This window comes from Crinia signifera, chromosome 4 (assembly GCF_055691185.1).
Source record: "Crinia signifera chromosome 4, ASM5569118v1, whole genome shotgun sequence".
Taxonomy (NCBI): domain Eukaryota; kingdom Metazoa; phylum Chordata; class Amphibia; order Anura; family Myobatrachidae; genus Crinia; species Crinia signifera.
In genome coordinates, this window is record NC_139220.1 from 338,517,146 (window position 1) to 338,544,274 (window position 27,129).

Genomic DNA, 27,129 nt, shown 5'->3' on the forward strand with positions numbered 1-27,129 from the left:
TGCTGTGTTATTGTGCAAGCACGGTCTTTCCCTACAGACGATAGCAAGGCGCGGACTGCGTATCACCATCGCTGCAGGGAATGCGCACAGAGCGACCAATGCGCCAGGTATGCCATCTAGTCAAGTCACAGACATGGGGCTGAAATCGCCCAGTGTGTATGCCCCATAAGACTCCAGGTATGAGCCAGTTCCCAGCACCCTGTCACTTCTTGTTATTTGCCCCAGGCTAAAAGTTGCCAGCCACAGAGGGGGGGCTGGTGGTGGATGCGGAGGGGGGGGGGGGCTGGTGGTGGATGCGGAGGGGGGGCTAGTAGTGGATGTGGAGGGGGGGGGGGGGCTAGTAGTGGATGACATGAAAAAGCTGCAAAATTTGCAGCTTTGTGTTTCAACCAAAATAACCTCCAGGGAGTTTGCTGGCACTGGAAGCAGTTGTGGTTTTCCTGTGCATCATACAAATGCTCAGAACAGAACTACCGCACGCTGTAATCCTACTATATGTAGTGACACTGTACAAACACCCATCACATCTTACCGTGCGGTAACCGCGGGTTACGGTGTATAATGTATGTCACCTGCACAGTGAGGGGAAGTGGCGGCTCCTTCCTTTATAGTTAGGGGGGCTGTAATTTCCTGGCTACTGCTCGTTGCATACAGTCATTAATTATATGCAGGTTATTAGTTTGATCTGCGCTGTAGCAGTGTTTGTGTGCAATTACTGTAAATACATGATGTACCCATATGCACACAAACACAGGTACAGAGCAAAATACACACTTTTAATAACTTTAATATTAATTAAAGTACACAAATAATACTCTAAATAAAGATCTACACACAAATATTATTAAAATAAATAACTCCGTCCCATGCCCCTCTCTGGTGCAGTGCATACCTTCCATCAGCTGCATCACACTGAGCGACTCACTGAAGTCTGGGCATGCTCACTGCAGAGGATTTGCTTCAGGGCTGCACAGAGAGCAGCCCATAGAAGCACTGTAGCTCTGGAGATTTGCACAGAATGGCTTCCTGCTGGAAAGCTATTGCTGTCATCGCTCCATGTACTGGCAGCCCAAGAGGGGGAGGGGTTTCCAGCTCTGTGTATGATGAGCAGTAGCAGCTTCCAATAGGAATCTACTACATGCTGAACTCCTCCCCACAGGGTTGGGCTGTTGCTGTGTCTGTCCTGCTGCTTCATGGAGCCTCGTGAGAGGAGGTTACCAGCGTGTTAGAGACACAGACAGCCAGCACCAGAGCTCCGGAGGTGGGGTGGGTGGGGGGTGCCCACGGGGGGAAGCAACAGAGCTCTGCAGGAGCTGACACTGGTGAGGGGGGCTGGGCATACCGACACAGACAGCCAGCACCAGAGCTCCGGAGGTGGGGTGGGTGGGGGGTGCCCACGGGGGGAAGCAACAGAGCTCTGCAGGAGCTGACACTGGTGATGGGGGCTGGGCATACCCACACAAACAGTGGGCATCCTCATACGTACATGGGCATGCACATACCTTCCAGAGGCAGGCAGCTGCCCGTCCCGTTCTCGGACCCGGACACCACAGGTCTAGGTCAGTCCAGGTGGATTTAGATTTGGGAACAGGGTAAAAATCATTCGATGGTCAGCAATAATCAAATGATGTTTAGGCAAAACATCCATCGGCAAAGTGGCGGAGATGTGCGGGCGGCGCGTGGCGTCCGAAGGCTTAAGGTGCCCCTACACTTAAGCGATTTGGTCCGATTGCGGCCAATCAGTCCATTAAATTGGACCAAATCGCCTCTTCCTGACATGCCGTCGGGTCCGATGCGCGGTCTCGTGTGCATCGGACCCGACCGCGTGGTCAGACCTGCTGCCCGTCCGACCACCCATCCTGGTACCTCCCTTCTGGCGGCGAGGGAGGCGGGAAGCAGGGTCGCATGCCATCCATCACAACGGATGTCATGCGTCCCTGCCGGCGGGAAGGTCCTGGCGGCTTGCCGGGGTATCGGGTGTCCGTACACTGCTGCGAGACGTCACAGCAGTGTATGGGCACCTTCAGCGAGTCAATCAGAATCACGCCCTGAAGCTCATCATAGCCTCTGTCATCTGTTCCCCTAGGTGCTTTGCAACAGGTGTGTTGGTAAAGGCCTCACCCTTAACAGCATAGTTGATTATCGCATACCAGAAGTCACTGATAGGAAATACAATTATTCTGCACATGAACAATTAGTGACTGGTTACTAACAGCCGCAAACCACTAACACCGCTCATGCTGCGTATTACGGACAGCTTATAGATAAATACCCATCCTCGCAGAGACTGTGATCATTGTTGTTTTGTTGTGTACCCCATCTGAATATATTGAATAGATGATATTGTTATGGATCTGGGTGTGACCCCACCGTTGTAGTACCGTGGCAGGCACGTGTGGATGATGGTGGTGGGTTGAGCCCTCAGCTGGGACCTCTGTTTAGAACGGCCACGGCAAAACCCTACTCTGACTCCATTGGCCGCCTCGGGCAGGTGACCGTAGGTTGCGAGGTGCTAGGCTTCTCCTTTAGACACCACGTTCCAAGGAGCGAATTAAGCCCGCTCCAACCAGTTTTTAGAATGGTACAAACCCACGGCGACCGTCAGGGACTGGACCAAGAGGATCTGGACTAAACACCCTGGCTAGCGGCACCAGGCCAAGGACGGGGAGTGTGACCGAGTCACAAGCACCGGACCAAGTAATAACAGGGCGCCACCAAACAAAACACATGCCAACACAAAACAGTACGCTTACAGAAATGGTACCCCAAAACAGGCGTGAACCCACAACCGTGGGCCTCTCCGAATCACGGAGAGCTGGACCAGGACAATAGTAAGGATAACTCAGGATAACGGGCAGCCTGCCCACCGAAATAAAGAGATAAAGAACCAGGCTCCACTAGAGCACGTGGCCGGACTGAACCCTCCAGCAGCAAAGGATGGTAACATGCACACCAGGAGCGACTTGGCAGGACTGGATGCTGATACACTGACCAAGACAGAACAGGATCAAGACTGGACCAGGACCGGACCGAGACGGTACCGGATCAGGATGGAACCGGATCAAGACTGAAGCAGGACTAAACTCTGACAGGACCAGGACAGGATTAGGCAAATCCAGACCAGGACAGGAGTAAAGCCAGGACAAGTTGCAGGGAGCAATGAGCTGACCGATGACCAACAGGGAGCCCAAGACTGCAGCTCTCAGCAACAGAAAAAGGCAACTGCAAACAGGAAACCAGAAGCTGTCACCGCCCTTGCATTGCTGGGGAGAATGCCTTAAGAAGGGCTCAGGTGATAAACACACCTGTGACATATCCAGCCAACCTGCCAGCAGGAATAATGAGCTCAATATCCATCAGCCTTGCGAATAAATCAAGTCTCCAGAAGATTTGAGCTGCAATGGCACAGACTGACCACTGGAGGCCAACAGAGAGTCAAATGCCAAACACAAACTGAACAGAACACAAACAGAACTGAGCCATTATTCATGGTTCCTAACAGATATCATGTTGTGAATTGTAATATTTGAACCTTAATTAAAACCGTCCAGTTGGTGTCATTATTAAGTGACTGTGATTAGCATTCCTAATTTGAATAAATCAATTCTTTACTCAGTTCCAGTATCTCTGCTTACATTGGGGTTTATTCAGGTTGATTCGCAAGGCTGCGAATTCGCAGCCTTGCGAGTCCACCAGACCCCGCCCAGCGAACGACCGCCCCCTGCCGCCCCCTGCCGCCCCCTGTCGCCCGAACAGCTGCGAATGGATGGCTCGCATAGCTCGGGTAACCACCCACATCTTTCGATGGTCACCGACCATCGAATGATGTTTAGCGTGCACGCATATGTAAGTGACTTTTCAGTTACACGCATACATATCACGTTACATATCCATGGCGCGGATATGGCCGGGCAGCTGACATCCGGTGATGTCAGCTACCCGCCCCCCACACCCGCGTCACTGCCTCATTACCATGAGAACGCCCCATATGGTAATGGGGCAGCCCGGCACCCCCGCCCATCTCCGCCCCCCCCCCACGCCAGCATGGGTCGGTTCACCTGGCGACCCGAAAGGTCGCCGTGAGTGCACGCACCATACGCCTGCACATGCACAGATACCCGCCTGCGCAGACGCGCAACATCGGTACTGCATGCGAATGCACGCAGTACCGAATGGATTTGAATCAGGCCCATTGTGTGTTGTGTGTTTGCTGTAGTATTCCCTCATTAGGAGCAGCACGTTGGAATTGATGGACATACTTGCGCTTTGTCATCTTTTAATTTGTACTATATGTAGGACCAGTGGCGTAACTTCATCACCATAAATATTGGTGCCCCTCCAATAACCACCTGTTATTTAAAATATATACTGTTTGCTCACACCCTGTATTGGAAGCCATGACCTGTTCCACTAGAAGCAGACACCATACTATTTGCTGCTGCATTATACCTACATGCCTAATAGTAATGGTTTAGAACAGACAATTATACATAGTCAGAATCACAAACCTTCTGTGCAGGAGCAAACAGTATTTATTTATAATAAATTCATCACTTAGCAGTCATACCCAGGATTAGAACCTGTGACCCGTCTCACTGGAGGCAGACACCTCACTGATAGAGCTATGATATAGATATACACATTATTAGCAGTCATACCCAGGATTAGAACCTGTGACCGGTCTCACTGGAGGCAGACACCTCACTGATAGAGCTATGATATAGATATACACATTATTAGCAGTCATACCCAGGATTAGAACCTGTGACCCGTCTCACTGGAGGCAGACGTACACATTATTAGCAGTCATACCCAGGATTAGAACCTGTGACCGGTCTCACTGGAGGCAGACACCTCACTGATAGAGCTATGATATAGATATACACATTACTAGCAGTCATACCCAGGATTAGAACCTGTGACCGGTCTCACTGGAGGCAGACACCTCACTGATAGAGCTATGATATAGATATACACATTATTAGCAGTCATACCCAGGATTAGAACCTGTGACCTGTCTCACTGGAGGCAGACACCGCACTGATAGAGCTATGATATAGATATACACATTATTAGCGGTCATACCCAGGATTAGAACCTGTGACCGGTCTCACTGGAGGCAGACACCTCACTGATAGAGCAATGATATAGATATACACATTATTAGCAGTCATACCCAGGATTAGAACCTGTGACCGGTCTCACTGGAGGCAGACACCTCACTGATAGAGCTATGATATAGATATACACATTATTAGCAGTCATACCCAGGATTAGAACCTGTGACTGGTCTCACTGGTGGCAGACACCTCACTGACAGAGCTATGATATAGATATACACATTATTAGCGGTCATACCCAGGATTAGAACCTGTGACCGGTCTCACTGGAGGCAGACACCTCACTGATAGAGCTATGATATAGATATACACATTATTAGCGGTCATACCCAGGATTAGAACCTGTGACCGGTCTCACTGGAGGCAGACACCTCACTATTAGAGCTATGAAATAGATATACACATTATTAGCAGTCATACCCAGGATTAGAACCTGTGACCGGTCTCACTGGAGGCAGACACCTTACTGATAGAGCTATGATATAGATATACACATTATTAGCGGTCATACCCAGGATTAGAACCTGTGACCGGTCTCACTGGAGGCAGACACCTCACTGATAGAGCTATGATATAGATATACACATTACTAGCAGTCATACCCAGGATTAGAACCTGTGACCGGTCTCACTGGAGGCAGACACCTCACTGATAGAGCTATGATATAGATATACACATTATTATCAGTCATACCCAGGATTAGAACCTGTGACCAGTCTCACTGGCGGCAGACGCCTCACTGATAGAGCTATGATATAGATATACACATTATTAGCAGTCATACCCAGGATTAGAACCTGTGACCGGTCTCACTGGAGGCATACACTTTACTGATAGAGCTGTGATATAGATATACACATTATTAGCAGTCATACCCAGGATTAGAACCTGTAACCGGTCTCACTGGAGGCAGACGCCGCACTGATAGAGCTATGATATAGATATACACATTACTAGCAGTCATACCCAGGATTAGAGCCTGTGACCGGTATCACTGGAGGCAGACACCTTACTGATAGAGCTATGATATAGATATACACATTATTAGCAGTCATACCCAGGATTAGCACCTGTGACCGGTCTCACTGGAGGCAGACACCGCACTGATAGAGCTATGATATAGATATACACATTATTAGCGGTCATACCCAGGATTAGAACCTGTGACCCGTCTCACTGGAGGCAGACGTACACATTATTAGCAGTCATACCCAGGATTAGAACCTGTGACCGGTCTCACTGGAGGCAGACACCTCACTGATAGAGCTATGATATAGATATACACATTACTAGCAGTCATACCCAGGATTAGAACCTGTGACCGGTCTCACTGGAGGCAGACACCTCACTGATAGAGCTATGATATAGATATACACATTATTAGCAGTCATACCCAGGATTAGAACCTGTGACCTGTCTCACTGGAGGCAGACACCGCACTGATAGAGCTATGATATAGATATACACATTATTAGCGGTCATACCCAGGATTAGAACCTGTGACCGGTCTCACTGGAGGCAGACACCTCACTGATAGAGCAATGATATAGATATACACATTATTAGCAGTCATACCCAGGATTAGAACCTGTGACCGGTCTCACTGGAGGCAGACACCTCACTGATAGAGCTATGATATAGATATACACATTATTAGCAGTCATACCCAGGATTAGAACCTGTGACTGGTCTCACTGGTGGCAGACACCTCACTGACAGAGCTATGATATAGATATACACATTATTAGCGGTCATACCCAGGATTAGAACCTGTGACCGGTCTCACTGGAGGCAGACACCTCACTGATAGAGCTATGATATAGATATACACATTATTAGCGGTCATACCCAGGATTAGAACCTGTGACCGGTCTCACTGGAGGCAGACACCTCACTATTAGAGCTATGAAATAGATATACACATTATTAGCAGTCATACCCAGGATTAGAACCTGTGACCGGTCTCACTGGAGGCAGACACCTTACTGATAGAGCTATGATATAGATATACACATTATTAGCGGTCATACCCAGGATTAGAACCTGTGACCGGTCTCACTGGAGGCAGACACCTCACTGATAGAGCTATGATATAGATATACACATTACTAGCAGTCATACCCAGGATTAGAACCTGTGACCGGTCTCACTGGAGGCAGACACCTCACTGATAGAGCTATGATATAGATATACACATTATTATCAGTCATACCCAGGATTAGAACCTGTGACCAGTCTCACTGGCGGCAGACGCCTCACTGATAGAGCTATGATATAGATATACACATTATTAGCAGTCATACCCAGGATTAGAACCTGTGACCGGTCTCACTGGAGGCATACACTTTACTGATAGAGCTGTGATATAGATATACACATTATTAGCAGTCATACCCAGGATTAGAACCTGTAACCGGTCTCACTGGAGGCAGACGCCGCACTGATAGAGCTATGATATAGATATACACATTACTAGCAGTCATACCCAGGATTAGAGCCTGTGACCGGTATCACTGGAGGCAGACACCTTACTGATAGAGCTATGATATAGATATACACATTATTAGCAGTCATACCCAGGATTAGCACCTGTGACCGGTCTCACTGGAGGCAGACACCGCACTGATAGAGCTATGATATAGATATACACATTATTAGCGGTCATACCCAGGATTAGAACCTGTAACCGGTCTCACTGGAGGCAGACACCTCACTGATAGAGCTATGATATAGATATACACATTATTAGCAGTCATACCCAGGATTAGAACCTGTGACCGGTCTCACTGGAGGCAGACACCGCACTGATAGAGCTATGATATAGATATACACATTATTAGCAGTCATACCCAGGATTAGAACCTGTGACCGGTCTCACTGGAGGCAGACACCTTACTGATAGAGCTATGATATAGATATACACATTATTAGCAGTCATACCCAGGATTAGAACCTGTGACCGGTCTCACTGGAGGCAGACACCTTACTGATAGAGCTATGATATAGATATACACATTATTAGCAGTCATACCCAGGATTAGAACCTGTGACCGGTCTCACTGGAGGCAGACACCTCACTGATAGAGCTATGATATAGATATACACATTATTAGCGGTCATACCCAGGATTAGAACCTGTGACCGGTCTCACTGGAGGCAGACACCTCACTGATAGAGCTATGATATAGATATACACATTATTAGCAGTCATACACAGGATTAGAACCTGTGACCGGTCTCACTGGAGGCAGACACCTCACTGATAGAGCTATGATATAGATATACACATTATTAGCTGTCATATCCAGGATTAGAACCTGTAACCGGTCTCACTGGCGGCAGACACCTCACTGATAGAGCTATGATATAGATATACACATTATTAGCAGTCATACCCAGGATTAGAACCTGTGACCGGTCTCACTGGAGGCAGACGCCTCACTGATAGAGCTATGATATAGATATACACATTATTAGCGGTCATACCCAGGATTAGAACCTGTGACCGGTCTCACTGGAGGTAGACGCCTCACTGATAGAGCTATGATATAGATATACACATTATTAGCGGTCATACCCAGGATTAGAACCTGTGACCGGTCTCACTGGAGGTAGACGCCTCACTGATAGAGCTATGATATAGATATACACATTATTAGCAGTCATACCCAGGATTAGAACCTGTGACCGGTCTCACTGGAGGCAGACGCCGCACTGATAGAGCTATGATATAGATATACACATTATTAGCAGTCATACCCAGGATTAGAACCTGTGACCGGTCTCACTGGAGGCAGACGCCTCACTGATAGAGCTATGATATAGATATACACATTATTAGCAGTCATACCCAGGATTAGTACCTGTGACCGGTCTCACTGGAGGCAAACACCTTACTGATAGCGCTATGATATAGATATACACATTACTAGCAGTCATACCCAGGATTAGAACCTGTGACCGGTCTCACTGGAGGCAGACACCTCACTGATAGAGCTATGATATAGATATACACATTATTAGCAGTCATACCCAGGATTAGAACCTGTAACCGGTCTCACTGGAGGCAGACACCTCACTGATAGAGCTATGATATAGATATACACATTATTAGCGGTCATAACCAGGATTAGAACCTGTGACCGGTCTCACTGGAGGCAGACGCCTCACTGATAGAGCTATGATATAGATATACACATTATTAGCGGTCATACCCAGGATTAGAACCTGTTACCGGTCTCACTGGAGGCAGACACCTCACTGAGGCCCTTATTCTGATCGGTGCGGAAATTCCCGCATGCGGACGAACCGCCGATGTTGATCGTCTGCGCATGTGCAGAGGTCACTCTGCGCATGTGCAGGCGATTTCGCCGCACGGATTCTTTATACGCCGCACAGGGGGCGTAGAGGGGCGTGAGGGGCTACTTAGCCTCATTACCCTATGCATACGCCCCGCGTTTCATGGGCGTTCCCATGCAAACGCGGGGCGTATGCATGGTAATGAGGCCGTGACGCGTGGGTACGGGGCGGGCATCTGACATCGCCGGATGTCAGCTGCCCGCCCCCATACATGATTTCACACGGACAAGTGTCCGTGTGTTCTTGTGTTGCGGGACCTGGTGGAGCGTGCGGCCCTGCATTCGATGTTCGGCGACCATCGAATGCAGGGGCTGCTCCCAAGACGGAGGAGGCGTATCCCCGTCCAATTTCATGCGGATCGCCACATATCCGCATACGGACGGCAGGTGGCGATCCGTATGGAAGGCGGGGATTCGCCTGCACGGTTGCGGCCGCATATTCTGATCGGGCCGCACCGATCAGAATAAGGGCCTGATAGAGCTATGATATAGATATACACATTATTAGCAGTCATACCCAGGATTAGAACCTGTGACCGGTCTCACTGGAGGCAGACGCCTCACTGATAGAGCTATGATATAGATATACACATTATTAGCAGTCATACCCAGGATTAGAACCTGTAACCGGTCTCACTGGCGGCAGACACCGCACTGATAGAGCTATGATATAGATATACACATTATTAGCGGTCATACCCAGGATTAGAACCTGTGACCGGTCTCACTGGAGGCAGACACCTTACTGACAGAGCTATGATATAGATATACACATTATTAGCGGTCATACCCAGGATTAGAACCTGTGACCGGTCTCACTGGAGGCAGACACCGCACTGATAGAGCTATGATATAGATATACACATTATTAGTGGTCATACCCAGGATTAGAACCTGTGACCAGTCTCACTGGAGGCAGACACCTCACTGATAGAGCTATGATATAGATATACACATTATTAGCAGTCATACCCAGGATTAGAACCTGTGACCAGTCTCACTGGAGGCAGACACCTCACTGATAGAGCTATGATATAGATATACACATTATTAGCAGTCATACCCAGGATTAGAACCTGTGACCGGTCTCACTGGAGGCAGACACCTCACTGATAGAGCTATGATATAGATATACACATTATTAGCGGTCATAACCAGGATTAGAACCTGTGACCGGTCTCACTGGAGGCAGACGCCTCACTGATAGAGCTATGATATAGATATACACATTATTAGCGGTCATACCCAGGATTAGAACCTGTGACCGGTCTCACTGGAGGCAGACACCTCACTGATAGAGCTATGATATAGATATACACATTATTAGCAGTCATACCCAGGATTAGAACCTGTGACCGGTCTCACTGGAGGCAGACACCTCACTGATAGAGCTATGATATAGATATACACATTATTAGCAGTCATACCCAGGATTAGAACCTGTCACCTGTCTCACTGGAGGCAGACACCTTACTGATAGAGCTATGATATAGATACACACATTATTAGCGGTCATACCCAGGATTAGAACCTGTGACCAGTCTCACTGGAGGCAGACACCTCACTGATAGAGCTATGATATAGATATACACATTATTAGCAGTCATACCCAGGATTAGAACCTGTAACCGGTCTCACTGGAGGCAGACGCCTCACTGATAGAGCTATGATATAGATATACACATTATTAGCAGTCATACCCAGGATTAGAACCTGTGACCGGTCTCACTGGAGGCAGACACCTCACTGATAGAGCTATGATATAGATATACACATTTTTAGCAGTCATACCCAGGATTAGAACCTGTGACCGGTCTCACTGGAGGCAGACACCTTACTGATAGAGCTGTGATATAGATATACACATTATTAGCAGTCATGCCCAGGAATAGGACCTGTGACCGGTCTCACTGGCGGCAGACACCTCACTGATAAAGCTATGATATAGATATACACATTATTAGCGGTCATACCCAGGATTAGAACCTGTGACTGGTCTCACTGGAGGCAGACACCTCACTGATAGAGCTATGATATAGATATACACATTATTAGCGGTCATACCCAGGATTAGAACCTGTGACCGGTCTGACTGGAGGCAGACGCCTCACTGATAGAGCTATGATATAGATATACACATTATTAGCAGTCATATCTAGGATTAGAACCTGTGACCGGTCTCACTGGAGGCAGACACCTTACTGATAGAGCTATGATATAGATATACACATTATTAGCGGTCATACCCAGGATTAGAACCTGTGACCGGTCTCACTGGAGGCAGACACCTTACTGATAGAGCTATGATATAGATATACACATTATTAGCGGTCATACCCAGGATTAGAGCCTGTGACCGGTCTCACTGGAGGCAGACACCACACTGATAGCGCTATGATATAGATATACACATTACTAGCGGTCATACCCAGGATTAGAACCTGTGACCGGTCTCACTGGAGGCAGACACCGCACTGATAGAGCTATGATATAGATATACACATTATTAGCAGTCATACCCAGGATTAGAACCTGTGACCGGTCTCACTGGCGGCAGACACCTCACTGATAGAGCTATGATATAGATATACACATTATTAGCAGTCATATCCAGGATTAGAACCTGTGACTGGTCTCACTGGAGGCAGACACCGCACTGATAGAGCTATGATATAGATATACACATTATTAGCAGTCATACCCAGGATTAGAACCTGTGACCGGTCTCACTGGCGGCAGACACCTCACTGATAGAGCTATGATATAGATATACACATTATTAGCAGTCATATCCAGGATTAGAACCTGTGACCGGTCTCACTGGAGGCAGACACCTCACTGATAGAGCTATGATATAGATATACACATTATTAGCAGTCATACCCAGGATTAGAACCTGTAACCGGTCTCACTTGAGGCAGACACCTCACTGATAGAGCTATGATATAGATATACACATTATTAGCAGTCATACCCAGGAATAGAACCTGTGACCGGTCTCACTTGAGGCAGACACCTCACTGATAGAGCTATGATATAGATATACACATTATTAGCAGTCATACCCAGGATTAGAACCTGTGACCGGTCTCACTGGAGGCAGACACCTCACTGATAGAGCTATGATATAGATATACACATTATTAGCAGTCATACCCAGGATTAGAACCTGTGACCGGTCTCACTGAAGGCAGACGCCTCACTGATAGAGCTATGATATAGATATACACATTATTAGCAGTCATACCCAGGATTAGTACCTGTGACCGGTCTCACTGGAGGCAGACACCTTACTGATAGAGCTATGATATAGATATACACATTATTAGCGGTCATACCCAGGATTAGAACCTGTGACCGGTCTCACTGGAGGCAGAAACCTCACTGATAGAGCTATGATATAGATATACACAAAATTCCTCCTCTGTGTAGGACAGAAGATAGAGGAGAGCAGTCAGTGGTGTAGGACAGAAGATAGAGTAGAGCAGTCAGTGGTGTAGGACAGAAGATAGAGGAGAACAGTCAGTGGTGTAGGACAGAAGATAGAGGAGAACAGTCAGTGGTGTAGGACAGAAGATAGAGGAGAACAGTCAGTGGTGTAGGACAGAAGATAGAGTAGAGCAGTCTGTGGTGTAGGACAGAAGATAGAGGAGAACAGTCAGTGGTGTAGGACAGAAGATAGAGGAGAACAGTCAGTGGTGTAGGACAGAAGATAGAGGAGAACAGTCAGTGGTGTAGGACAGAAGATAGAGGAGAATAGTCAGTGGTGTAGGACAGAAGATAGAGGAGAACAGTCAGTGGTGTAGGACAGAAGATAGAGGAGAACAGTCAGTGCTGTAGGACACTAGATAGAGGAGAACAGTCAGTGGTGTAGGACAGAAGATAGAGGAGAACAGTCAGTGGTGTAGGACAGAAAATAGAAGAGAACAGTCAGTGGTGTAGGACACTAGATAGAGGAGAACAGTCAGTGCTGTAGGACACTAGATAGAGGAGAACAGTCAGTGGTGTAGGACAGAAGATAGAGTAGAACAGTTAGTGGTGTAGGACAGAAGATAGAGGAGAACAGTCAGTGGTGTAGGACAGAAGATAAAGGAGAACAGTCAGTGGTGTAGGACAGAAGATAGAGTAAACAGTCAGTGGTGTAGGACAGAAGATAGAAGAGAACAGTCTGTGGTGTAGGACAGAAGATAGAGGAGAACAGTCAGTGGTGTAGGACAAAAGATAGAGGAGAGCAGTCAGTGGTGTAGGACACTAGATAGAAGAGAACAGTCAGTGGTGTAGGACACTAGATAGAAGAGAACAGTCAGTGGTGTAGGGCAGGAGTTAGAGAACAGTCAGTGGTGTAGGACAGGAGATAGAGAACAGTCAGTGGTGTAGGACAGGAGATAGATGAGAACAGTCAGTGGTGTAGGACAGAAGATAGAGAACAGTCAGTGGTGTAGGGCAGGAGATAGAGAACAGTTAGGGGTGTAGGACAGGAGATAGATGAGAACAGTCAGTGGTGTAGGACAGAAGATAGAGAACAGTCAGTTGTGTAGTATGTATATAAGATAGTTGAATGGATAAGAGCATGGTTGCAGGACAGAAAACAGAGAGTTGTAGTAAACAGAGTACAGTCAAAGGAGGGAAAGGTTACAAGTGGGGTACCCCAGGGATCTGTACTTGGACCAATGCTTTTTAGTATCTTTATTGGTCATATTCCAAATGGAATTGAGGGTAAAATGTGCCTTTTTGCAGATGACACAAAGGTATACAACAGGGTAGACACACCAGGAGGGGTAAAACAAATGATTGATGATCTAGGTAGATTAGAGGAATGGTCAAGAGAATGGCAACTAGTTTAATGCCAAAAAATACTAAATCATGCACTTGAGTCACAAAAATCCAAAGACTAAGGGTGAGATTTAATAGGATGAGAGATTCAGAAAGTGAGAGATTTTGGAAGAAATCTCCAGTTTTTTTAAAGCGACAATCATTTACACTGCAAGACCAGTTTGATTTTGAAGTGTAAATGATTGCCGCTTTAAAAAAAACCTGGAGATTTCTTCCCAAATCTCTCACTTTCTGAATCTCTCATCCTATTAAATCTCACCCCATATATAGTATAAATGGCACTTTAATGGAAACTACTGAGGAAGAGAGGGATCTAGGTGTCACTATTTCAGGGGACATAAAGGCAGGTAGGCAATGTAACAAAGCAATGAAGAAGCCAAGTCAGATGCTTGGTTGCATAGGGAGAGGTATCAGCAGTAGAAAAAATATTAATAATGCCACTGTATAGGTCATTGGTACGTCCTCATCTAGAGTACTGTGTTCAGTTCTGGAGGCCATATCTCCAGAAGGATATAAATACATTAGAGACTGTACAAAGAAGGGCAACTAAAATGGTGCATGGCCTACATCACAAAACGTACCAGGAAAGACTAAAAGATCTTAATATGTATACTTTGGAGCAGAGAAGGGAAAGGGGGGACATGATAGAAACTTTCAAATATATCAAGGGCTTTAACACGGTACAGGTGGGAGACATTCTTCACAGGAAGAGGAGCAGCAGAACACAAGGACATGCACTGACACTAGAGGTAGGAAGGTACAGGTGGGAGACATTCTTCACAGGAAGAGGAGCAACAGAACACGAGGACATGCACTGACACTAGAGGGAGGAAGGTACAGGTGGGAGACATTAGTCACAGGAAGAGGAGCAGCAGAACACGAGGACACGCACTGACACTAGAGGGAGGAAGGTACAGGTGGGGGACATTCTTCACAGGAAGAGGAGCAGCAGAACACGAGGACATGCACTGAAACTAGAGGGAGGAAGGTACAGGTGGGAGACATTCTGCACAGGAAGAGGAGCAACAGAACACGAGGACACGCACTGACACTAGAGGGAGGAAGGTACAGGTGGGAGACATTCTTCACAGGAAGAGGAGCAGCAGAACACGAGGACATGCACTGACACTAGAGGGAGGAAGGTACAGGTGGGAGACATTCTTCACAGGAAGAGGAGCAGCAGAACACGAGGACATGCACTGACACTAGGGGGAGGAAGATTCAGGGGAAATTTGAGGAAGAATTACTTCACAGAAAGGGTAGTAGATAAGTGGAATAGCCTCCCATCAGAGGTAGTAGAGGCAAATACAGTAGTACAATTTAAACATGCTTGAGATAGGTATATTGAAAAAATAAGGATCAAATATGGTTTAAGGTAACATGTTTTAAAAAAGGGGCAGACTAGATGGGCCAAGTGGTTCTTAACTGCCGTCAAATTCTATGTTTCTATGTTTCTAACAGTTGGTGGTATAGGACAGAAGAAAGAAAACAGTCAGTGGTGTAGGACAGGAGATAGAGAACAGTCAGTGGTGTAGGACAGGAGATAGAGGAGAAGAGTTGTGTAGGACAGGAGATAGAGGAGAACAGTCAGCAGTGTAGGCAGTGGCAGTGCAGGGCACTGGAGCGCCCCACGCGGGGGGGGGGGGGGGGGCCCGGCGGGAGGGGGGAATTAATGCGTCCGCCAGGGGTGTGTGTCTGTTAATGCTGCCGCCGTCACTACGCTACGCTCCGTCAGTGGGGGTTTGATGGAGGGAGATGCAGGGTTTTGGTGGAGGGAGATGAGGGTGCAGGAGGTGGAGGGTGGTGGCGGTTAGAGCTCCAGGGGGTCAGTGCGGGCTTCTGGTGAGGGGGTGGGCTCACTCACTTGCTTCCTCCTGCTCTCCTCGGCGCCGGGACCCTTCCTCCTACTGCTGCTCCTGCTCCTCCATGCAGCTCATTACTGCCCTCCAGTGTAGGACAGGAGATAGAGGAGAACATTCAGCAGTGTAGGACAGGAGATAGAGAACATTCAGTGGTGTAGGACAGGAGATAGAGGATAACAGTCAATGGTGTAGGACAGGAGATAGAGAACAGTCCGTGGTGTAGGACAGAAGATAGAGGACACAGTCAGTGGTGTAGGACAGGAGATAGAGAACAGTCAGTGGTGTAGGACAGGAGATAGAGAAGAACAGTTGGGGGTGTAGGACAGAAGATAGAGGAGAACAGTCAGTGGTGTAGGGCAGGAGATATATGAGAACAATCGTGGTGTAGGACCGGAGACAGATGAGTACAGTCAATGGTGTAAGACAGGAGATAGAGGAGAACAGTTAATGGTGTAGGACAGGATATAGAGAACAGTCAGTTGTATAGGACAGGAGATAGAGAACAGTCAGTGGTGTAGGACCGGAGACAGATGATTACAGTCGATGGTGTAGGGCAGGAGATAGAGGAGAACAGTTGGTGTAGGACAGGAGATAGAGGAGAACAGTTGTGGTGTAGGACAGGAGATAGAGAAAAGTCGATGGTGTAGGATAGGAGATAGAGGAGAACAGTCGGTGGTGTAGGACAGGAGATAGAGAACAGTCGGTGGTGTAGGACAGGAAATAGAGAACAGTCGGTGGTGTAGGACAGGAGATAGAGAACAGTCAGTGCTGTAGGACAGGAAATAGAGGAGAACATTTTGTGTAGGACAGGAGATAGAGGAGAACAGTCGGTGGTGTAGGACAGGAGATAGAGAACAGTCGGTGGTGTAGGACAGGAGATAGAGGAGAACAGTCAGTGGTGTAGGACAGGAGATAGAGGAGAACATTTGGTGTAGGACAGGAGATAGAGGAGAACAGTCGGTGGTGTAGGACAGGAGATAGAGAACAGTCGGTGGTGTAGGACAGGAGATAGAGAACAGTCGGTGGTGTAGGACAGGATATAGAGAACAGTCAGTTGTATAGGACAGGAAATAGAGGAGAACAGTCAGTGGTGAAGGACCGGAGACAGATGAGTACAGTCAATGGTGTAGGACAGGAGATAGAGGAGAACAGTTGGTGTAGGACAGGAGATAGAGGAGAACAGTTGTGGTGTAGGACAGGAGATAGAGAAAAGTCGATGGTGTAGGATAGGAGATAGAGAACAGTCGGTGGTGTAGGACAGGAGATAGAGAACAGTCGGTGGTGTAGGACAGGAGATAGAGAACAGTCAGTGGTGTAGGACAGGAGATAGAGAACAGTCAGTGGTGTAGGACAGGAGATAGAGGAGAACAGTCAGTGGTGTAGGACAGGAAATAGAGGAGAACAGTCAGTGGTGTAGGACAGGAGATAGAGAACAGTCAGTGGTGTAGGACAGGAGATAGAGAACAGTCAGTGGTGTAGGACAGGAGATAGAGGAGAACATTTGGTGTAGGACAGGAGATAGAGGAGAACAGTCGGTGGTGTAGGACAGGAGATAGAGAACAGTCAGTGGTGTAGGACAGGAGATAGAGGAGAACATTTGGTGTAGGACAGGAGATAGAGGAGAACAGTCGGTGGTGTAGGACAGGAGATAGAGAACAGTCAGTGGTGTAGGACAGGAGATAGAGGAGAACATTTGGTGTAGGACAGGAGATAGAGGAGAACAGTCGGTGGTGTAGGACAGGAGATAGAGAACAGTCAGTGGTGTAGGACAGGAGATAGAGGAGAACATTTGGTGTAGGACAGGAGATAGAGGAGAACAGTCGGTGGTGTAGGACAGGAGATAGAGAACAGTCAGTGGTGTAGGACAGGAGATAGAGGAGAACATTTGGTGTAGGACAGGAGATAGAGGAGAACAGTCGGTGGTGTAGGACAGGAGATAGAGAACAGTCAGTGGTGTAGGACAGGGGATAGAGGAGAACATTTGGTGTAGGACAGGAGATAGAGGAGAACAGTCGGTGGTGTAGGACAGGAGATAGAGAACAGTCAGTGGTGTAGGACAGGAGATAGAGGAGAACATTTGGTGTAGGACAGGAGATAGAGAACAGTCAGTGGTGTAGGACAGGAGATAGAGGAGAACAGTCAGTGGTGTAGGACAGGAAATAGAGGAGAACAGTCAGTGGTGTAGGACAGGAGATAGAGAACAGTCAGTGGTGTAGGACAGGAGATAGAGAACAGTCAGTGGTGTAGGACAGGAGATAGAGGAGAACATTTGGTGTAGGACAGGAGATAGAGGAGAACAGTCGGTGGTGTAGGACAGGAGATAGAGAACAGTCAGTGGTGTAGGACAGGAGATAGAGGAGAACATTTGGTGTAGGACAGGAGATAGAGGAGAACAGTCGGTGGTGTAGGACAGGAGATAGAGAACAGTCAGTGGTGTAGGACAGGAGATAGAGGAGAACATTTGGTGTAGGACAGGAGATAGAGGAGAACAGTCGGTGGTGTAGGACAGGAGATAGAGAACAGTCAGTGGTGTAGGACAGGAGATAGAGGAGAACATTTGGTGTAGGACAGGAGATAGAGGAGAACAGTCGGTGGTGTAGGACAGGAGATAGAGAACAGTCAGTGGTGTAGGACAGGAGATAGAGGAGAACATTTGGTGTAGGACAGGAGATAGAGGAGAACAGTCGGTGGTGTAGGACAGGAGATAGAGAACAGTCAGTGGTGTAGGACAGGAGATAGAGGAGAACATTTGGTGTAGGACAGGAGATAGAGGAGAACAGTCGGTGGTGTAGGACAGGAGATAGAGAAAAGTCGATGGTGTAGGATAGGAGATAGAGGAGAACAGTCGGTGGTGTAGGACAGGAAATAGAGAACAGTCGGTGGTGTAGGACAGGAGATAGAGAACAGTCAGTGGTGTAGGACAGGAGATAGAGGAGAACATTTGGTGTAGGACAGGAGATAGAGGAGAACAGTCGGTGGTGTAGGACAGGAGATAGAGAACAGTCAGTGGTGTAGGACAGGAGATAGAGGAGAACATTTGGTGTAGGACAGGAGATAGAGGAGAACAGTCGGTGGTGTAGGACAGGAGATAGAGAACAGTCAGTGGTGTAGGACAGGAGATAGAGGAGAACATTTGGTGTAGGACAGGAGATAGAGGAGAACAGTCGGTGGTGTAGGACAGGAGATAGAGAACAGTCAGTGGTGTAGGACAGGAGATAGAGGAGAACATTTGGTGTAGGACAGGAGATAGAGGAGAACAGTCGGTGGTGTAGGACAGGAGATAGAGAACAGTCAGTGGTGTAGGACAGGAGATAGAGGAGAACATTTGGTGTAGGACAGGAGATAGAGGAGAACAGTCGGTGGTGTAGGACAGGAGATAGAGAACAGTCAGTGGTGTAGGACAGGAGATAGAGGAGAACATTTGGTGTAGGACAGGAGATAGAGGAGAACAGTCGGTGGTGTAGGACAGGAGATAGAGAACAGTCAGTGGTGTAGGACAGGAGATAGAGGAGAACATTTGGTTTAGGACAGGAGATAGAGAACAGTCAGTGGTGTAGGACAGGAGATAGAGGAGAACATTTGGTGTAGGACAGGAGATAGAGGAGAACAGTCGGTGGTGTAGGACAGGAGATAGAGAAAAGTCGATGGTGTAGGATAGGAGATAGAGGAGAACAGTCGGTGGTGTAGGACAGGAAATAGAGAACAGTCGGTGGTGTAGGACAGGAAATAGAGAACAGTCGGTGGTGTAGGACAGGAGATAGAGGAGAACAGTGGGATTGGATACCTTGTAGAAATATCTCTGATGTATTGCAAATAACTTTCCTTATTTGTGTTTTGCGTGTAACAATATCTGTCTAGAACTGTGACTGTATCACCTAATATCTAGGGATTTGGTATTGTTGAGAAAGCCACCGGCGTTAGTTGTCCTCCATTACTACACCTGCCTGGGATTCATCATTCAGCCTATATAGACTGTCTAATATAGAGGAAGCGAAGTTATAACATAGAGAGGAGACGGACCCTGTCCTCCTCCCTCCACTCTCTCTTTATAGACAGTCTCATGCACTCTCACCCTCTCTTCCAGACCATGCAAGGTGCCACGATGCAGACCATCTCGATGCAGCCAGCAGCCTTTTCACAGACCATAACAGTCAGCCAAATGAACACCATTAACTGGAGCTCTGGCATCTGTGACTGCTGTGAAGATATGGGGATATGTAAGTCCGTAAGGAGGGCTGGGGATGGGGGGTTGGAGGGGGCTCTGGGGTAATTTGGGGGGACTGACTGGAAGTGACTACCCCCTTTCTCCCTCAGGCTGCTGTGCACTCTGGTGCTTCCCCTGCTTGCAGTGTAAGACAGTCAGTGACTTTGGAGAGTGTCTCTGCCTTCCCTTAATGGATCCTGGATGTGCTGGCTACATAGGGAACAGTTTAATCTGCCCCCCAGTGTCTATGGCAATGCGGGCAGCTGTCCGAGAGAGATACCGAATCCCTGTAAGTGCATTTCCCTGTACAGTATGCGCTGCTCTGCAGTCTAATCCCAGGTCTATAGAGATTATCAGGGCTGTGGGCAGTATCTATAGATGGGTACAAAGGGAGAGAGAGATTAATTGATAGAGAGGGAGAGGGTGAAAGATGGGTATAGATGGAGAGAGGGGAACAGAGAGGGAGATAGGGGGAGCGAAAGTGAGAAAGAAGGGGAGATAATGGGAGGAAGAGAGAGAGAATGGGGGGAGAGAGAGGGGGACAGAGAGGGAGCTATAGAGGGAGAGTGGGGGAGCGAAAGTGAGAAAGAAGGGGAGAGAATGGGAGGAATAGAGAGAGAATGGGGGGAGAGAGAGGGAGCTAGAGTGGGAGAAAGATGTGTAGAGAGTGGGAGGAAGATAGTGAGAGAGGGAGAGGGAGAGAAATGGAATCTAGGATGCGAGGGCACGAGTTTAGATTAGAAGAAAAAAGATTTTGTTCATCTATAAGAAAAAAATTATTTACAGTCAGAGCAGTCAAACTTTGGAACTCTCTTCCTGGAGACAATATAAATATGTTTAAAATAAGGTTGGATAAACATTTATTGGTTAAAAACATCCACGGGTACAAATAGTAACATAATCTGTCTTTAAAATATCAGAACATACTATACAACAAGGAATAAGCTACTATAGATGAACTAGATGGACGCAAGTCTTTATTCAGCCTCACCTACTATGTAACTATGTAACTATGTAACTATGTAAATGGAGCTATTGAGGAAGAGGTGGGGAGGAGGAGGGAAAAAGATGGGTAGAGAGAGGGAGGGAGAAGGAGAAAGATGGGTAGAGAGAGGGAGGGAGAAGGAGAAAGATGGGTAGAGAGAGGGAGGGAGAAGGAGAAAGATGGGTAGAGAGAGGGAGGGAGAAGGAGAAAGATGGGTAGAGAGAGGGAGGTAGAGTGGGAGAGAGGGGAAGGGAGAGGGCAAAAGCTTGGTAGAGAGGGGAAGGGAGAGGGAGAAAGCTGGGTAGAGAGGGGGGGGGGGAAGATGGGTACATAGAGGGAGGTAGAGCGGGAGAGAGGGGAAGGGAGAGGGAGAAAGATGGGTAGAGGGGGGGGAGATAGGTAGAGAGAGGGAGGTAGAGTGGGAGAGAGGGGAAGGGAGAGGGAGAAAGATGGGTAGAGGGGGGGGGAGATGGGTAGATAGAGGGAGGTAGAGTGGGAGAGAGGGGAAGGGAAAGGGAGAAAGATGGGTAGAGAGATGGAGGGAAAGGGAGAAAGATGGGTAGAAAGGGGGAGGGAGAGGGAGAAAGGTGGGTAGAGAGAGGGAGATAGAGAGAGGGGAAGGGAGAGGGAGAAATCTGGGTAGAGAAGGGAGGCAAAGTGGGAGAGAGATGGAGGGAGAGGGAGAAATATGGGTAGAAAGTGGAAGAGAGATAGACCGGGAAAGAGAGAGGGGGAGGCATAGGAAGAAAGAATGGGATGGAGAGAGGGAGAGAGAAAAGGAGGAGATTGGAGGGAAAGAGGGGTAGTTGGAGTAGAGAAAGAGAGCAAAGCTCACCTATACCGGGCACAATCTTCATGCCCAGAGTGCTCTGGTACACATAACCCATTGTCCCAGATGCCGTACCCCATGTTATAAGCCCCTGACGCTGTCTAAAAGGCCCAGGATTTGTTACATATACTGTAATAACCATAAATAAAGACAGGAGACAAAGCTGTTATATATATCTATATCTATATATCTACATATAGATATATATATACTGTATAAAGGAGGCATGGCCCAGCTGTAGCCCAGGCTAACAATGGGGGGGCAGCTGTATCCCCAACCCAAGCTCAGCTGCGAAGGCATACACTCCTACTAACAATAACCCACCTAATCTAGGTCATACCACCTTCAGCCCTGGCACAAAGTGACTGTAATAACTCAAAAAATGGAGTTTTAGGATATGACCTGTGATGGCGCGCTGCTGCCTGTGAGATGTACTTTCCCTGGTTATCACCCAATAACCATAAATTACCACAAATACAACAAGATGGGATTTCCAAGTCCTTGGCGCAACTCTTGAATCAAATAAGTTTGGAGGTCTTTTTTTCCAGGAATTTTTCTTATTTTTCAAGGATATTCTCAATAGTACATAAAAAAAGAGGGGAATCACTGATTAGCAAAGTCTCTACCCCAAATTTATGGGAACAACAGTGAAGAAGATATGAGTGTAGGCGTACCCCTACTCACGGTAAGTAAGGTGATGTAAAAGCCCGTAGTGGTTTCTTTGTGATTCTTCTCTGTTTTCTCTGTCAAGGTATATTTTTGTTTGATCTCGGTTCAAGACGTAGAAGTGAAAAATAAAAAGGAGGGATTAGTGGATGATTCTTGTGGTATGATAAACACCCCGTGTGAATTCTGATGTAACAAAGGTGTGACTATCGTACCTTACTCACCCCAAGATAGAGTAAGATACACATATAAAGGTATCTTTATAGAAGGATAAACCAATGGCAACAACAGAAGACGGATATGCGTACCGCACTCACGTAGGTAGGTGCGGGGTATATGCCCGTAGCGTTTTCTTTATTCGAAATTCTGTTGCTCCGTAAAAGGTAGTGTCTCTCCCGAATGGATAATTGGGAGTAAATATGAAAAAAGGGAAGGATTAGTAAATAAATCAATAAGTGAATCTTTATCATGTGATGAGCACCCTGTGTAAATTCTGACGTGAGCAATATGTGGCTATCGTACCTTACTCACCCCAAGACAGAGTAAGATACACATACAAAGGTTTCTTTGTGAAGGAATTCTTAACCAGTGGCTATAATAGAAGGCGGATATGCGTACCGCACTCACGTAAGTTGGTGCGGGGTATATACCCGTAGCGTTTTCTTTATGTCAGGTTATGTTGATCCGTGAAGCGTGGTATATTCTCCCGAATGAATAATTGGGAGTAAAGAATATAAGCTCACCTATACCGGGCACAATCTTCATGGCCAGAGTGCTCTGGTACACATAACCCATTGTCCCAGATGCCGTACCCCATGTTATAAGCCCCTGACGCTGTCTAAAAGGCCCAGGATTTGTTACATATACTGTAATAACCATAAATAAAGACAGGAGACAAAGCTGTTATATATATCTATATCTATATATCTACATATAGATATATATATACTGTATAAAGGAGGCATGGCCCAGCTGTAGCCCAGGCTAACAATGGGGGGGCAGCTGTATCCCCAACCCAAGCTCAGCTGCGAAGGCATACACTCCTACTAACAATAACCCACCTAATCTAGGTCATACCACCTTCAGCCCTGGCACAAAGTGACTGTAATAACTGACTGGCCCATGAGTGTCCCCGCAGGATCATACAGGTACTGTAGGGGTGGCGGGTGCAGAGGGGCCTCATGCAGAACTCAATCACTACTCCATACACTGGGGCCGGAAGATCATCAAAGTGAATCACACCCAGATATCATTTCCTATAGAGTCAATGATATGATTTGTAACACCGGAGCTAGGTGCCGTGGAAACCGCTGGGGAAACACAGGACTCCTAGAGGGGGGTTTCCAAATGCCTTCCACAGTCCCCAACTACAGAAAGTGTGGGAGTCAGGGGCGGGGGGGGGGGGGGGGGGGGGGTAGAAGCAATGGTCACAATGGTCTTCTGTACTTTGGATTCTACATATGGATACAGGGCGGGATTCTCTAAAATCCGCAGCCCTCTATCGCCGGCCACCGCATTTCTAATGACCGCATATTCTCTAAAATATGCGGTCATTAACGCAAGGGACAGCTCTAGCGGTAAGAGCTGTCCCTTGCGATGCGGCGCCGTTGCTGGACTTCCGGGTCTATGACCCGGGAGTCCGCATGCGCAGACCGACGCTCCGGCCGCAGGGCATGCTGGGAGGAATCCGTGACGGATCCCTCACACACCGCTGCGGTAAGAAGCCCATAGGCTTCTGCAGGGAACCGCCAGCTTTTTCTGGCGATTCCCTCTGCCGCGGTGACACTGCGGAGGGAGGTTAGAGAATACAGAAATGCGGTAAAAACCAAGATAACGGGGTTTTTACCGCATTTCTGTAATAGAGAATCTCGCCCACAGTATTAATAATAACACTACAGATGGTCTATAGTATAGGCTGTATCACACATTTCTATTACATACAAGGTTACACATCCCATAATAACGACACAAACATAATAGAACCACTGCACTTTCTAAGCTCACATTCTCCCACCTCATGGTAAGGCTCCTGTCTCTTCTCCCTGGCAGCTGCTCTCTGGTCCAATGCTTTGGTCGAAGAAGCTGCTACCATGGTGGCAGCTATAGTATTATATACCATTGTTATTTCTGGGCAGCAGGACCCCCCCCTGTGTTTGCCTATGCACAGTCCGTGATGGGACCAGCGTGACTCTCCTCCATCTCTCTCCGCACAGGGCTCCATCTGTGATGACTGCTGCATGCTGTACTGGTGCATGAGCTGCACCTGGTGCCAGATGGCGCGGGAGATCAAGAGACGCAAACAGCCCGTCAGCTTCATAACCGCCCAGACGACTACGGTGGGAGTCCCGATGCAGCCGCAGATGCAGCCTCAGTATAACCCTGTGTACCCCCCTGTCAGTTACTGACCAGCCCCAACCTACCTCTATCATGGACGTCTGACGCCTGTGTACAAGATGGATGCGCGACACACGTCTGTTATATATATATTATGCACAAATCTAGTACTGTATGGGGGGGATTCACTGAATCACCATTAAATTATTATTGGTAACAGTTAAAAGGTCAACCGCTATTGGTCATCAGATGGAAGGGCGAAACATTGAAAAGGTTGACGCACCACAATGTCCCTTACACATTGAAATAATGATCCACACCCCAGGGACGCGCTTGGGGGACAAATCACGCCGCCTGGCCGAATACACGCCACTCCCCCTCACCACCACAGAATCTCCTCCCATGAGCCGCCAGCAGGAGAACTCATTGGTTGATGACCATCGCCTGCCGTCCCAAATAAAAGTCAGACTCAACTGACTTTTATTTGCGAGCACCGGGGCGAACGTCCTGTGATTTCAGCCGCCTATACCAAGAAGGCATCGGCCCGCCTGCGTAACCATGGGAACGCCCATAAAACGCTGGGCATCCCATGGGCGAGCCCCATTCCCGTCCTCCACCAGTGTACAGTGCTGGGAATGGCCGAGGGCTTGACGATGATGATGATGCAGGGATCCGTCACCGCCCCCTCAGCGCAGATGAAATGTCGGCAAGTCTGGTCTAAGTCGACAGTCAACAGGTCAACCTCCAAAGGTCAACATGTACTAAGCCGACAATGACAAAAAGGCGACATTCACTAGGCTGTCATTAACAAAAGAATGACATGAGGAAAATGACGACATGGTTTGTGCTGCATAGTAGGGTTCCGCAGTCGGCAGGCGACGGTTACCGCTACCCCAGGGCTGTTATATGTTGTTGCTGTGTTGTTGCAGCCACTGGGATATCAGTGAGTTCCTTATATAACAATGACAAGCGTCTCAGGGGTTAATCCTCTGATGCTCAGTGGCTGACAGTCACTTAGCAGTGCAAGGGTTAATCGTCAGGCCTGGGAGACAGGATATACGGGGTTATCTGGCCCCTTCCCAGCACTGCAGCGAGATGAGGACAGACTGTCCCTGCCAACATAAAGAGACAGCGTGGGTGGGAGTAACGGGCGAGATCTACAGTATGTGTACAATACGGGAGGAGAGACTGTCCATGCCAACGTAAAGAGACAGAGAGGATGGGCGGGAACAACGGGTGGGAGTAATGGGAGGGAGCACCGGGTGAGATCTGTGTGTGCAATACGGGAGGAGAGACTGTCCCTGCCAACATAAAGAGACAGAGAGCGTGGGCGAGAACAACGGGTGGGAGTAATGGGCAGGAGTAATGGGAGGGAGCACCGGACGAGATCTGTGTGTACAATATGTGAGCTCAGACTGTCCCTGCCAACATAAAGACACAGAGATCGTGGGCGGGAGCAATGGGCGGGAGTAACGAGCGGGAGCACCGGGCAGGAGCACCGGCGGGAGTAACGGGCGAGATCTGTGTATACAATACGGGAGGAGAGACTGTGCCTGACAACATAAAGAGACAGAGAGGATGGGCGGGAACAACGGGTGGGAGTAATGGGAGGGAGCACCGGGTGAGATCTGTGTGTGCAATACGGGAGGAGAGACTGTCCATGCCAACGTAAAGAGACAGAGAGCGAGGGCAGGAGCACCGGGCGGGATCTGTGTATACAATACGGGAGGAGAGACTGTCCCTGCCAACATAAAGAGACAGAGAGCATGGGCAGGAGCACCGGCGGGAGCACCGGGTGGAAGCCCCGGGTGGAAGTAACGGGCGAGATCTACAGTATGTGTACAATACGGGAGGAGAGACTGTCCATGCCAACGTAAAGAGACAGAAAGGATGGGCGGGAACAACGGGTGGGAGTAATGGGAGGGAGCACCGGGTGAG

At 48.0% G+C, this 27,129-nt stretch overlaps 1 protein-coding gene across 1 annotated transcript; it reads left to right on the top strand.

Annotated features, from left to right (window-relative positions):
* Positions 1–25,342, top strand: LOC146072905 (cornifelin homolog). The gene is made up of 4 exons (XM_083180084.1): positions 1–107; positions 20,258–20,390; positions 20,488–20,666; positions 25,071–25,342. Exons 1-4 carry the CDS (start codon positions 81–83, stop codon positions 25,260–25,262), a joined length of 531 nt encoding a protein of 176 aa, XP_083036210.1. The 5' UTR covers positions 1–80; the 3' UTR covers positions 25,263–25,342.
* Positions 25,343–27,129: the final 1,787 nt, after the last annotated feature.

Bases quoted from the DNA above. Each gene is read 5' to 3' on its own strand.
- LOC146072905 (XM_083180084.1), top strand. From the start codon at position 81: ATGCGCACAGAGCGACCAATGCGCCAG. The intron at 108-20,257 runs GTATGCCATCTA...CCTCTCTTCCAG, and splicing joins CAGAGCGACCAATGCGCCAG to ACCATGCAAGGTGCCACGAT. The intron at 20,391-20,487 runs GTAAGTCCGTAA...TTTCTCCCTCAG, and splicing joins CTGTGAAGATATGGGGATAT to GCTGCTGTGCACTCTGGTGC.